Source organism: Coptis chinensis, chromosome 7 (genome assembly GCF_015680905.1).
Source record: "Coptis chinensis isolate HL-2020 chromosome 7, ASM1568090v1, whole genome shotgun sequence".
In the NCBI taxonomy this organism is placed as follows: Eukaryota; Viridiplantae; Streptophyta; class Magnoliopsida; order Ranunculales; family Ranunculaceae; genus Coptis; species Coptis chinensis.
Window position 1 is genome coordinate 70884727 of NC_141462.1, and position 15506 is coordinate 70900232.

The window sequence follows — 15506 nt, forward strand, 5'->3', positions numbered from 1 at the left end:
ATTGATTATTTGTGTTTACGCATAGATAGTTAGTTTACGTAAATTTGCTATTATCAAATGGCGTCGCTGCCATCTTAAACTCTTTCAAGACAAGAATTTAATTGCTTGAATCCAAGGGGAAATCCCCCATTCTCAACCCACCCACCCTTGTTTGGTTATAACCATGATTGTCTGGTTTAGAAACAAAAAAATTTCCCAGGAAAAGCCTGAGCGCGCCTCGCGCCCATCCAAGGCTAAGTTTGAGCGTGTCTAGTGCTGAAGCGCCTGGAACACGAGTTACACATGGAGCGCGACATGCGCCCTACCAAGGCCTTTTCGGAGCGCGACCCGCACCCTCTTCTTGAGCAGCCCAATTTTCACAGCGTATACAAGACGCTAGTTATAAGCAAAGCAAGGAGGCATTCATGTACTTCTTTCTTCCATTCTTCGCATCTCCTATTAGAGGATTTATACTAGCATATCAGGGTTGTTTTGACTGTTGTCGTGTTTCTTTAATATTGGACTTAGCTTTGCATGAGATTAAGGTCAGGAAGAGAAAAAACGACTAACGTAATTTATCTTGAACATAAACAAACACACCTATCTAGTATACCACAATCTACACCTGAAATAATGGCTGAAAAAAGAGAGACTGCTCTTTCTGACTTTTACAAAGCCTTAAACGATAGCCATAAATCTTGCATCGTTCTTGAAGACCCAATGGGGGATTTCTGAATCCCCCCAAATATATTTAATTTGTTACCAGTTTTTCATGGGTTAGACCATGAAAAACCTTATAAGCATATGCATATGATTGAACAAGTTCTTACCACATTCCATCATCCTACGGTAGGTGCGGAACAAATTAAATTGAGGGTGTTTTCTTTCACCCTAGCCGATAAGGCAGCGTCTTGGTTAACTGCCTAAGCGCCTAATTATGTGGGCTCATGGGCTAATCTTGTTCAATTGTTCATGGAACAGTTTTGCCCACCACTGAAGATAGATGAAATGCTTCAAAAGATTCATTTCTTCTGCCAGAATCCTCATGAATCCTTTTTAGAGGCCTGGAATCGTTTCACTGATCTTCTCATTGAATACCCGCATCATAATCTTGCGAAAGACACGCTTGTCCGTGTCTTCTTCAAGGGGCTTTTACATCGTCATAAGGAGGTTCTAGATATCATGATTGGGGGCAGTTTTCTTAGTAAAGGAGCCTTAGAGGCTTATAAATTCTTAGAAGATCAATCTAAGAGGAACAACAATTGGGGTGGTAACAAATCTTCCCGCTCCACTCCTTCTTATTTTGAGGTTAAACATGATCCAGTGCTTAAAACTCTTATCGATGTCCTCACTAAAAAGGTAGATGCCATCTCTGTTAAACAACAACCCACTCCAGTCATGAAGATTAACTCTACTCGTTGTAATGTCTATTTTAGTCTTGAGCATTCTGACTTCTATTGTCCTCTTATCTATACACAACCATCACCACAACCATCACACTTCAACCAGTTAACTCAACATCAAGGACAAGGGAACTTAGGTAACCAGAATAGAGGTTTAGTGCCCATGACCCAGAACTATCAACATCAAGACATGAACGCTCAACAAGCCTTAATTCCAGTTCAACCATCTACAAAAGTAGTAGTAGTGACCTTGTTGGAAAAACAAAATCAAATTATGCAACAAAACTCCAACTTGATGAAAGATAAGCATGATCAAAACTCTAATATGATGAAACAAATGATGCAAATGATGCAGTCTTTGTGCCAAAAGGTTATTGACATGTCTCCTAACCAAAATAATAACCAAGCAGGCGTGTTTCAGGTCAAGCAATGCCTAATCCTAAGTTAACAAACACAACCTTCGAAATAAAAAATATTCAATGTAATGGTAATATAACCCCAGGGGACCTACATGCAGTCACTACCCTTCGTTCAAGGCGAGTAGCTGATAACCAAGTGACTATGCCTAAAGATCACCGGCAAACTAAAAATGATACCATACCAAATACTATAATAGAAACTAAAGACTCTACAACTGTAGAAGTACCACTTAAACCACAACCAAAAGGTAAAACCTTACAAGACCCAATAATAGAAATTGAAGACCCTACACTTGTAGAGGTTCCAATATGGACAACTAGATAGAAAACGGCTAAAGATAAAGCAAAGACTAATAATACTGTTGACCTTTATGCTAAATATAGAGATAAACCACCGTATCCCCAGAGACTAATTGTGTCTAAAAAAGACGAGAATTTTGATGAGATTAGGGAAGTGTTTAAAAATCTGATTATAAACCTACCTTTTCTAGATGCTATAAAAAGTCTACCTGGACACGCTAAGTTTCTAAAAGAGTTGTGCACCAAGAAGAGAAAAACCAGCATACCCCATGAAACCTTTTTAATTGAACAATATCCCTCTTTATCTGAACATAACGGAATTGTTATGTACAAGGACCCTAGTCGTCCTACTGTACAATGCACCTTAATTAGGTGATACCTTTATAACAACTGCTTTATTAGACCTAGGGGCGAGTATTAACTTACTCCCTTTTTATTTATATAAACAACTACGTCTAACAAAACTTCAACCAACCAAAATGACTTTGCAGTTAGCTGATCGTTCTATTAAGTATCCCAAAGGCGTAGTTGAAAACACTCTCGTTAAAGTTCAGGATTTTTACTACCCAGTTGACTTCATTATTCTTGACACAGAAGCTGCTCATGATTCTATTCACATCATCTTAGGGCGTCCTTTCCTGGCAACCGCCAGTGCCCAAATGAATTGTCGGGATAGGTCAATGACTCTTTCTTTTGAAAATCTTTCTGTGGAGGTTAACATCTTTAGACTCAAACAGGGACAACTAGGTTTGCCTGTAGAAGGAGAAGTGAAGTCCATTGAGAGTTTTGTATCTCACATTAGTGTGGCCGACGCTTTCATCCCCACACTAGTAGATACCCCTCTTATGGAAGAAGACAAAGATCACAATTTTGACTCCTTGGATGAGATTGATGACTTTTTCAAAGATGCAGATGAATACCATAATTATGTAGATGCGACCAAGCTAGATGAGGAATTCTATGAGTTTCTAAGAGCCTGTGATGATCCACCCTCTCAAAAACTACCTAGAGCACCACCCGACCACCATCCACCTGAGCTAATCCCTCATAGAATCCAATCATTCTTTCCACCCTTTTCTTCTAACAGTTATCCACATTCCAAGTATTTTCCACAACCATTCTTTTTTTCACGATCATTCACTTGAACACCCTTTCGTTCAAAAAAGAAGAGAGTACATGCTCGATTAGGTTCTAGGTCCATCAGATCTCGCTCTCATTCCACTAAGTTGCATCGTAGAAAATCTTGGTGCTTGATTCTGTTTGGTGGTGTATTCCATGTTAACTATTTATGGAAAGATCCACAATTATTTAGATTATTGATGTATGGTAAACTGCATGCTAATACATATATATCACATGTATGTCCTATACATATAATTTTTAAGTCTAGGGAATCTAACTTAAAAAGACCCATATTTTTTTTTGTAAACATACCACCTTTCTGGAGTATAGGCCAAACAAATATTTTCAAACTTAAAAAGAGTTTTCCAATTTTGTTTGGGGGTGGCGTATTTTGATATTTCATTTCAAATCTTTTTTCCACCCTTTGCTTGTCATGTTTACTCCAGTAGAGTTTGTGTTAGTTAGTACGTAACTGTTTAATTGTGCTTCATGTTATCATGTCATCTTTACAATATATCTGTTACAGGTACTGCCAATTTTTGCCATGTTTCTATGGTAAATTCTTTCTTTATCTCTTTACACTTTAAGGACAAAGTGTTCAATTGTTTGAGGGTGGGATAGAAACATTTGCAAATATTAGGCACTTTTAGGATGTAAATTATGCACTTTTCTTTATAAAAAATTAAAAATCATAAATATTGTTTATACTAGGCACTTAGTGATAATAGTATTATTCCCTTCTCCATGATGATATTAGTCTAGAAATCTCACGTAGTACTTGAATTAGGATTTAATTTTTGAAACATAGATTAATATATAGGTAATAGTCATTGCATCTTTTCATGAACATCTTGCATGAGCACCTTTGATTGTACTTGGCAGTATTTTTCTGAAACCTAGGTTAGAGTACTTAATACATATCATGTGAGCATCTAGCCTAAAAGTCTTATAAGAGTAAAATATCTGAGTGATGACACAAGGGAGAAGTCAAATCCGAGTAGAGAAATCACATATCCACTTGCTTGATCACCACACCATATCCTAAGCGAGAATTTAGGCCCTCTTTGGATCGATATAGCTAGAAATTCACACCTATATGAAATTTATTATCCACTAGTCGCCCCACTGAGCCTTTCATTAGCCTTTTCACAAACCACAAATCCTTTACCCAATAAAACAAAATAAAAAATAAAATCAGCCTACCTATCTGGATAAGTATGAGAAATATGATGAGTGAAGAAAAGAGAAGAGAAAAACCTATGTAAACAAAAATTAGTTAGTTGCTTCAGAAAGGAAAAGAAAAGAAGTTTTCATCCAAAGAAAAGAAAATAAAAACTCCAAAAATAGAATAAAAGGAGTCAAAAAGCCAAAATAAAAAGGCTAAGGATGGAAACAAATTGTAGAAGCAAAAGAACAAGGTTTTCTCTAGTTACATAATATGAAGATCATATTTTCTCAGACTTGCCTTTTTGAATATCAATTTCCTTCCTTCTTTAACCAATACCTATGCCCCGTATCACTTAATAAAGACCTCTAGCTCAATTAGGAATAGGTTGGTGTGATAGTAAGTGGTAGATATGTTTGATCGACCTCGGCTTCCTTGGATTGTCATTGAGATTGTGAGGAAACGTGTGCCCACTACATACTGGAGTTAGCAAACTTGAGTGGAAAAATCAGAGTGTTATGTGTTTTGACACATTCCTTGTAAGAACCTATTTAGGCACGCTACCCAAAAGTTTTAGAAACGGACCTGCCATTACATTTCATATCATAGTTCATTGTATAGTTGTTTGTCTTAAGATGATTTGATTATTATTCATATATTAGCTTAGGTTTCGACTTGATTATTCTGTATTCATTGCTAATGAGATGTATAGATAATTGAGACATAAATAAAGAAACAATAGTTTTATTTCTTAGTCGTTGTAGTATATATGAAGTTTGTGAGTATCTTCACTGGAAAACTTTCACGAGGCTAAAACTCGTCCAATAGGGAATTCCTAGTGATTTAAGACCTTGTTGCATATGGTCAATGCAATCGCACTCGGCGAAACGAGATTAGTTAGAACTCCATTTTTGGTCACTTATTCTAATTTCTCATATTTGCTTGAGGACAAGCAAAATACTGTCTGGGGGTGGTTTGATAAGAGCCCAAAACTGTAGTTTTAACCCCTTAACAATATTACTTTTAGACCAATTATGTGATTAATAAGTAAGAGTTAGTACTGTTATCGTGTTCTTATGTATTTCAGGCATTGGAGTCGAATACGTACAAAAATGCGTCCCTTTTGCGAGATAAAGAAGCAAAGGTTGGTTGCTAAGAAGTTCTATGAATAAAGGCCAAGATTCAAGGAGAAAAAGCCTTTTTAAAGCCCGGTCAAAGCTGAAAAGTCAAAGTCAACGCGGACAGAAATAACGCACAAAAGTCAGCTGAACTTCCGAAGGTTGTATCTTTGGACTCAGACCTCAAAATTGGGCCTACCTTATGTCAACACGACCGGCTCGGAAAGAGCTTTCTAATGGTCTAAGCCTTAACCCAATCAGAGGAGCAAAAGTGGACGAAAAAGGCTGTTTAAGTCATTTCCAGCTGGAAAGCCCTTTGTGGACTGAAGTACTGAGGTTTTGGGCTCGATTTTCCGACCCAAAACATGGCTCCAAGCCCATGTACGAAATTGTGGATCTTGTCTCTTCTATATCAAGAGACAAAAGCTTAGCTCTTAAGTTACTTAGTTTTACTTCATAAAAATGAGTTTTAGAACAATAAGTACTTGATTTTTTTAGCTAGTTTTTACTTAGTCAATTAGTTTTAGTTAGTTTTTAATTAGTGAATGATCAAAATACTTAGTTTTAATTCATTAGCTAGTTTTAGATCTAGTTAATTAGTATCAAATTAGTGTTTAGAACAAGATTTAGTTTTTAGAATCAATAATTAGTTTGTATTTCAAGTTTTAGTTAATTCAATTCAATTTAAGTTATTTTAATCAAGTTTAGTTTAATTTAATTATGTCTTATTATTATTGTTTATTCTTAATGAACCCAATGAAACTAGGCTAAAAACTCCATTAGAGGAGTTTTATGAAGTCTATGTGAGGGCTATGATTATTCTTCTTTAGTTTTCTTATTGTCTTATGTGCTTCAAGTTCAAGTTCTATAGTTGTCTAGAGATAGAGATTATAAAAATTGAACTAAAGAAAAGAAACTCCACAAAGAGATTTGTGGAGGATAATTTCGCTTATGCTAATCATATCTTAGTACAGAGATTGCTAGGATTGGTTAGGGATCAATAATAAATTGTGGCTTTTGTTGTTTTACCTTGTGTAGATTAATAAAGGTTAAGATTAAAACATGAGAAACTAGTTAGAATAATCATTGCAGCACATAGATGGATTAATCCTTCCTCTAGGTTCTTCCAATTCATTAAATTCACCTTTTAATTGCTTAGTTAAATTAGTTTAATTTATAATTAGTTTTAGTTTAAATAAATCACAACACTACTATCATTGTTCTCACCATTGTTTCCTTCTGTTTGAGTAATTGAATTCGTTTAAGTCTAGATAGATTAAGAGTGGAACGAATCCTGACTCTCTATATTGTATAATGAATTGAGAGTAGGAATATTGATTTAAGCACTTATTTAGTTAATTGATTATTTGTGTTTACGCATAGATAGTTAGTAAACGTAAATTTGCTATTATCATTAACCTTTTTTAATACTCTCTCATATTTTAATCTACTATTCACTACAACAGAAGGGCTTAGTTGTAACACCATCAGGCGTTGCTATAAGGGTGAAAAAGTGCTGCAAATGAACAATGGCGACGCTAATGCAGGCGTCACAAAGGCGCTGCAAAAAATTGGGTCACAAAAACTAAATGGAGACGAAGCAATTGGCGTCGTAAAAGCTTGAAGGCTATTGTAACGCCTTGACCGTTGCCATTACTAGATTAGCGTTGCAAAAGTATGTTTCCAAAGTGAAATGATTTTGAAAATATTTTAAACTGTTTGCAGCGGTGGGCGTTGCAAAAGGTTTATTGTAACTGTAGGAACCGTTATTTCAGAATGAATATTTCTACAAACCGCGAGAACCCACGCGCAGTGGAATCAATAGGGTTCTCACGATTTTGGATAGAAAACATACCTTTTAGATCCAATTTTAATAACTCTGAGAATCCAAGCTTTATGAATCCGAATCAATAATCAACCCCACCCCTTGATCTTCTGTTGTATTCTTTTAGAATAGATTGGACATTGTGTGGACAACGATCTACCAACCCCCTTCTTTCTCACAAAGCTAGATCCAATTTTGGATCTATCTTTCCTTGCCTCTTTTTCTAATCCAGTGAATAGTGAATTTCGACCAAAAGAAAGAGTATTCTATTTATAGGCTACAACAGAGACCATGAGGAGAAATTAGAGTTGGGCCTCCTGACGGGCTTGGGCTTCCCATGTTCTCCCAAAACACACGGCCCAAGTCCGTTAACAAATAGCTTATTCCACTAAAAGCCATTGTTGCACTACCGCCCTAATCCCAAATTACGTGTCAGCATTTATGGGCTCCATATTATATGCTCGTTGATCTCCCCGTGTTTAAGATATCGAATGTCCATTGATTAAGTCAAGTTACTGACAACTACATTAATCAACTTCTTATGTCCTTGAGTAATACCACTCAACCTCATTGTCATGTCTGAATAAATCCACCTGCAGGGTTTACATGACAATCTTTTTGAGCTCCTCAAGGGGACATCATCAACCCGACTTCCTGCGGGTCACATATTCCTTCTATAATCAACAACACACCTTACATACAATGTCATTACCCAATCCATCGAATTTGTTGATTCACAAATGAATCTCACTCATTGATGATTTAAAGTAATGTATAATGCACGTAAGTGCCCGTTATTATATCCGGATTAAGAGGACAAGCATCCATAATAACAGAGGCGTTTGTTCTCTTACATAGTCAGTATAAAGAGAAACAACCTCACTTGGTCCTGTTCAATACACACAAAGTGTACTAGTGTAATCCTATAGTCAAGATAGACTAACACCAGATTATACTACAACCGTACTAATGGTTTGTCCAAATCCATCTAGGTTGTGAACAATTACTTATACTTTATAAGGTACTGATGATATGATCTTCTGTGTGTTCACACCATATCATCTACAACATAAAATATTAGACACATGCATATAACTAATAACATATATAATATGCATAACATTTACCTATATGATTCTCATTCAAAATATAAAGAATTGGAGTTAATACAAAAGTAATGCTTTTAGTATATAACCATATTAGTAACCACACGTCCTAGCGTTGCAAAAGGGTTTCTTTTAGCTGCACCCTCTGGCGTCACAAATAAAGAAGAGCATTAGTTGTAGCATCTTTGTCACAAAAGGTTTAAACCATTAGTCGCACCAGAAGCATTGCAAAAAGCGTGCTTTTAGCTACCCCACTGTTGGCATCACAAAAGAGTGGTTTTGGCAGCACCAATGTCACAAAAGAGTGGTTTTGGCTGCACCAAATGTGTTGTTGATGGTGTAAACACATTTGTAGCATCCTGATTCGTTTACATCGAGCTCGGTGTTGCAAATAGTTTTATTCATATATATATTAGGTATTACACATTATTTTGAATCATTTCAATTTATATAAACCTGCCCAATACAATTTATGATAAAACTCAAAAACCCCAATCAGAGATATTCACAATAAATCAATGCAAAATATATTTCATTAATTAAAATCATCCATAAAATTATTTGAGCATCCACAAAATTAGTCTTTGCCAATACACTGAATTACATAATCTTCAAAGCTAAGTTATCAACTAAATAAGATTAGTTCTTCAAATAAGATTTTAGCCCCAAATTCCTATAGTCCGCCGATTCAAACAGCATTCACCCAAGTTTTCCTTATCAATCTACCACCAACCAATTGGTCAATCTGGTACAAACAACAAATTAAAAATGAAAAGAGACATATGTATACTTATCCAAAAGAAGACTAAAGGAAAATGCAAGTAAGCAATGCATGTGAATATTTTAAGAAGTCAAAATATGGTCCCATCAACGACATAGAGATACATCACACAAAGAATACTTTTAAAAAAATAAAGCTGAAGACCATAATAACTATCACAAGTTTTCTTAGCTGAAGATCTTAACTCTCTTTCATAATGCAGATAAAAAAAAAGGTAAGAAAGAGTTGTAAGAAAGATTTGTCTAACCTGTTTTATATTCTTGAAGCACAGTGCAGACTTCCCTCGCACCTGGCTAGTACAAATCAGATACCGAGTAGTCCACCAATAAGGAAACTTAAAAAGTCAACAAATAATGTTAAATTGCAAAGACATTGACACGTGGTCGAGCCACGTGTCCTTGTAGAGTTAGTATAGTGGGTTATAAAGAACAATGAGGGTTATGTGCTCCATTGCTCCGTAATATATGTAAAGTATTCATTCCATGACTAGCTATATATGTCTGTACTAGTGCAACTGTTCAAGCTATGAATGAAACAAAACTTATATGCCTGTGTACTTAGTCAAATATGCATAATATATTACTTCCCAATAAGTGGAAGCTCAAAAAGAATTAATTGTGTGGAAGAAACAAACAATATCTTAATAGTATTTAGCTTCATTTGCAGCTTTAACACAAACAAGATCTCAATAAATAAGCTCAACAATCATAGTCAGTGAGTTCATTAACGTTACATCATTTAATCAGTTGTAGACGTTCTAACTAAATGAACATTCTACCCCTAAATTAACATAATAGAAATTGGACAGTGAACCGAGCTACAAACCATAATAAGCTTGGGTGAACATTGAAACACTTTCAAAGGCATACCTAGGAGCGTTGTAGACCTAAAAAGATTTGAAGTATTAAAACATATATGCAAATGTTGAGCCTTGTGAAGAATATGCTAAGAAATAAAAACTAAAGTCGCAACATGTAGGTGAATAAAGTTTTCCACACAAGAAAAACAAAACAAAGTCAAACAAAATAGAAAAGCAACGACTGGAATGGGAGAGTCAGAGTCGAAAAAAGGATTCCTCACTTCTTTCTCTCATTCAAAACTGTGCATGAGACTTTCATCTCACACGGCTCCTAAGTGATAAAAGAAAGAAGAACTCATCTTCTTTCTTTTTTGATTACCTTCCTCACGTATGTATAAGACTGAATCCGTTCGATTTCTAAAAAGTATTACTAATCCTTAACTTTTCGAACAAAGGCAACTAGAAATTATGTAAGATACAAAATAGCACCTCCCTCTTGCCCGTGTGATTCATCTCTTCTGCTCCCCGATTTGTGATATCAAAATGTGGATAAGGCATATAACGAACCCCTTATTGTGTTTTTAAGGACACCCGAACCATCGATATAGGAACATGCAATATAAGCAATGATGAATGTTGTAATCTATAATAGCAAAGAAGAAGCGATTTAAGTGAACAATATCTAACTAAGATTGAAAACTAATAGATTAACCCAATCTCTAATGAATAGGGGAAAGTGAATTTGCATACCAGCTAGGATTTGGATGACCTTACCTGTTTTGAACCATAAGCCTGGCTGCGAAGGTTGAGATTCTTGTTCCGCCTAAGAAAGAGTATAGCAGCGCAAGCTTCGATTGATGAGAGGCGAACCCCCTCCTAAATACATATAGCTTGTCGGATTCAACAATTTCTTCTTCGGTGCGTGCTTTCTTTTCACTTCGTAACCAGACTTTTCTCTTCTCTACATTCTAACGAGTTCTAGTGCGCCAATCCACTAATTTTCTTCACTTTGAAAGGTCAAAGCGAACCTGTTTCATTTAGTGTTCATTGCGGTGATCTTTTTTTTTTTTTTAAAATAGTTATAAGGTTAGGCAGATCTCTACCAGCATTGATTTAAAATCTATCATAGATACAACCATTAGCATCCTCCTCCACAATACAAGATAGTTTTGCATCTAAAGGAGGCATGAAATACATTACTACATCATCTGACATTGATAAAGTCCTAGCTAATAGGTCAGCTGCCCTATTTGTCTCTCTAAAGCCATGTTGAACCGACCATGTTTGAAAAGCTTGCAGTCTTTCCCATATTGTCTTGACCATATTTAGGCAGTACCAAGGCGGTGGAATTACTCTATTTATGATCTGAACTGCTAGCATTGAGTCGGAACTCACTTCAACCTTTGCAAGGTTGAGTTGCTTACAAGCTTCCAGGCCTGCTTCAATTGCTCGAATCTCTTGGTACAACACAGACTTGTGCTTGTTACCACCATTGAAAGCCATTACAACCTCACCTTCATGTGTTTTGATAATACCTCCAAATCGAGCTCCTGAACTTGAAACTGAACCATCTGTGTTCAGTTTGACTGTATCCACTTGCGGTTTAACCCACTTACATTTCATGACCTCCTTCTTCTTGAACACTACATGCAACCCAAAGTTATCAAGGAAAACTCTACTACTAGGCAGGTCCTTCACCTCCTTCAACTGACATTGTATGTACACTTTCATCGAACCAAGTATCTTCCTCTTAAGTCCACTTGCTGAAGTTGAAATGCTTTTGAACCTTCGTGCATTCCTTTCGATCCATAACTCATAAACAATAGCACAAATCATGGCCTTTATTATCTCAGTTTCAGTATTCTCACCTTTACAATGGGAGAAAAGTGAATACCATTCCTGAGTAGAGTTAGCAACCATATGACCTAATCCCAGTTTTGATTTGATTCCACCAGACCTTCTTTGAGAATGCACAATAAAAAAAAAAGATGTTTAGAGTTCTCTCTTCCATTACAACATAAGTAACAAGATGAGGTACTCAACACCTTTTTGATAATAAAACATCTTGTGTTTGTAGACTGCCGGAGAATAACTACCAACACACAAAGGAGTGATTGGGCACCACCAACCTCCCCCATATCATTCTATACCATTTAACCTTAGGTCCAACATGTCTTAAGGAAATGTATGCAGATCTAGTAGTAAATCTACCTGAATGGGTGGGTGTCCAAACCACAACATCCTTAGTCAACATGTCGTTAATCTAAGTAATTGAGAATGGAATATTTAAGCTCACCAGCTGGTAGAGCGTGTATAATAGAGTTCCAGTTGTCATTCTCTATTAACTCACTAACCTTAGCGTCAATAGGAAGGTGTAGAAGCTGAACAGCTTGTTCATTCCACAAAAGAGGGTCTCCCTTACACCAAGGATCATGCCAAACAAGAGTAGTGCCTCCATTTGCAATGAGATGAGTCACAAACTTTGAAGCTTTTTTTCTAGTGTTCAAAACACCTCTCCACATCCGTAGGAAGTCAACAGGTACTTCCATTGTCCATAAATATTTAGTTTTAATGCTATGATTCCAAATCCATCTAGACCAAAGTGAGTCTTCCTTCAAAGTCACCTTAAAGACAAGACCGCAATAAGCGGCCTCATTCCATACTCCAGTATCCACCTTTTTACTCTATTTTGGTGAATGGAAGTCCATATAGGTTCTTTCAAGGGAAAAGGGGATTGAGACAAGGTGATCCTATATCTCCCTATTTGATTGTGTTGATTATGGAAGTGCTCAGTGGTCTCTTGCTACAAGGCCTTCAATTGAAGCAGATACAACCTCATTCAAAATGTAAGAAGGTCGCAATAACTCACTTGAGTTTTGCTGACGATGTATTGCTTTTCTATAAAGGAGATATATAGTCTATGGAGGCTATCAAGATGATTCTGGCAAATTACTCCAAAGCCACTGGGTTGCATATCAATCCAACTAAAACTTCTCTTCTATGTGGTGGGAAAACAGTTGAAGAATCAAAAGCTTTGGTGGATTTACTTAGGGTCTCTCAGGTTGTTCTGCCTATTAAATACCTCGGGCTGCCTCTTGTTGCCTTGAGATTTGGCATTGGTGATTGTCTACCTTTAATAGAGAAGATTATTGGTAGATTATCGAATTGGAAGAATAGATTGCTCTCTCATGCAGGAAGGCTTCAACTGATTTACTCAGTCTTATCATCATTCCACACATATTGGACTAGGACATTTGTTCTACCAAAGACTATTCTGGAGCAGGTGGATAAAATATGCAATACTTTCCTTTGTTCTGGACCCTCCATGAAAAGGAAAATGCATCAAGCTTCAAGCCATTGCGGTGATCTTTACTATTCTCTTAGTTTGAGTTCCATAGGTTAAGCGCAACCACTGGTAAACACTTAACCTGTTATCAACAAGGTGTGGTGAGGGGGTACCTGATTAGGCTCTTGACCCCTTAATTCCTCTCGAGCTGACTTCGACCCATCACAAGAAGTCATTTAAAGCAAGCAGGCGTATCACTATAAGTAAGACGATGAACCACAAAACCAGTACTAATAAAGCAGAGAAGCATACCAATACATTGGTTGTAATATAATGCATGTTCACGCGATTAAGGAAATTATTCCTAAACAAGCTATCTATATGAATGAGAAATATGACTTAACAAGACTAACTAAGAAATTGAAAGGGGAACAGAAAGAATTGCTTTTCTTGCTCGGAGTAGGTTGTACTAGAACAACGGGTCCCGGCCTGATCGTACACATTGCACATGACCATAATAGTGAGGGCGCTATGGGGGCTATCTCTTTGATCTGCGAGTAGACCAATTGAAACCGTGAATCCTAAATCCTATATTACCTATTTATAGGATTTGATACCAGCCTTCCCTGACTCATCATCTTATCTTAAAGCCGAGAATGGAAATACATAGTAAATGAGCCATGAAGTCGGTGGAACAACAAGATTTAAGCATATGTTACTACCAAAGCTTTATGGTTAGTGGCTTAGTGCTTACTTCCTAGTTGAAATCCTGAAATGACAATGACACATAATGTGGCCAAAAACATCAGGACACACATTAAATTATATACTAAATTTTAGAATATTAAGTGCCAAACAAAACTGATATGAAGAAACAACCCAAGTGCCAAAAAAGAAAATCACAACACATAATAATAAGAGCACAACCAATAATACTCATACTAATATGAACAAACAACCAATCCTCGATACTAACAATTAATATGAACTATCTGGAAAACGGTTCAACTAAACTACTCAAAACTCAAAATCTATAAGTTAGACTCCAGCAGTTCGATAGTATTTTGACCCAATACAAGTAAAAGTTTCCTTTGACGCTCCAGGATGACATGACTTACTAGTCTTACTACCAATCTAAAAAACCACCTATCTAAAATACAGTCAGGAATATTAGCAAACACAATCAAGACCCAACCAGTAGCACACATAAGAAAACCAGAAACACATTATATTCTAAAAAGAGGCACTGTTTGCAAACATAGCGACTTATGCTGATGCAGTTGACATATCAAACTCACAACTATCATTCACCTAAAGTTTCAAGTCTAAAAATGAAAGAACAAACCTTCAAATCCTGGTGCCTATGTATACTCCCGTCTTTCTCGAATAAATAGTTCAAATCAACAGGTTCAAATCAAAACTTATCTTCGACAAAACCCACTTCTTCTTTCTTACTAACTGCACATTCCATTCACCAAAAAAAAAATTAATAACCATTTTACTAGTATATTGCACTGGAACAGATGAACTTTATCTAGAAACCATTTTTTTTTTTTTAAAAAAATAGTCAATAAAACCATAACCCCAACCATAAAACCCAGGTACATGCTGCACATGCCTTTACCAAAACAATTGCGGAGCTACATCATGAATATTTTGCATATAAAAGTCAATAAGTGCAAACAATGACATCGGATACAAAATGAGTACTGAAAATTAAGAGAACTCTGGAAATGAAGCATCTAGAGTACAAAACACACAACCATTCAACAACTGAGACCCTTAATAGCTAGTACAAATTGCAAATGTGGTTTTTTACACATGAATTTAATGGGTAGAGAGGTCAAAAGGCAATAACAGGTACTTTGCACATTTAAAACAGCTACGTTCACTATATTACATACATTTACTACATTCTGCAACAAAATACGATAGGTTGCATAGAAAAATTCATATGAATCTTAAAAATTGTACCTTCCATTAAGGAAAAAAAAAACCCTCGAAGCGGTAGTTCCTAGGTAGAGAGTGGAAGAGAGATGAACGTTAGTAAATAGAACGTACAAAAAGGATCCATATATAAAAATAACCACAAAGTTGCAATAACTAGAAATAGAATGCCACCCACCAATAAAAAACCACGCAGCTAAAGCAAATAATCTTGTATGCTCACAATCTACAAACTTAAGTGCACCTCTCAATAAAT

General features: G+C 36.1%; 1 protein-coding gene across 1 annotated transcript; it reads right to left on the bottom strand.

Moving 5' to 3' along the window:
• Window positions 1-11130: 11130 nt before the first annotated feature.
• On the bottom strand, window positions 11131-12566 carry LOC147488664 (uncharacterized). Its single transcript, XM_086574449.1, has 3 exons — window positions 12372-12566; window positions 12147-12280; window positions 11131-11974 (listed from the first exon to the last, which is right to left on the bottom strand). The coding sequence occupies exons 1-3, from the start codon at window positions 12564-12566 to the stop codon at window positions 11131-11133; spliced, it is 1173 nt and encodes a 390-aa protein (XP_086430575.1).
• Window positions 12567-15506: the final 2940 nt, after the last annotated feature.

Excerpts from the sequence above, each read along its gene's own strand:
- LOC147488664 (XM_086574449.1), bottom strand. The coding sequence starts at position 12,566 with ATGGAAGTACCTGTTGACTTCCTACGGATGTGGAGAGGTGTTTTGAAC. Across the intron at positions 12,281-12,371 it reads ACCTTCCTATTGACGCTAAG|ATTAACGACATGTTGACTAA; the intron begins GTTAGTGAGTTA and ends TCAATTACTTAG. Across the intron at positions 11,975-12,146 it reads TATAGAATGATATGGGGGAG|GTCTGGTGGAATCAAATCAA; the intron begins GTTGGTGGTGCC and ends TTCTCAAAGAAG.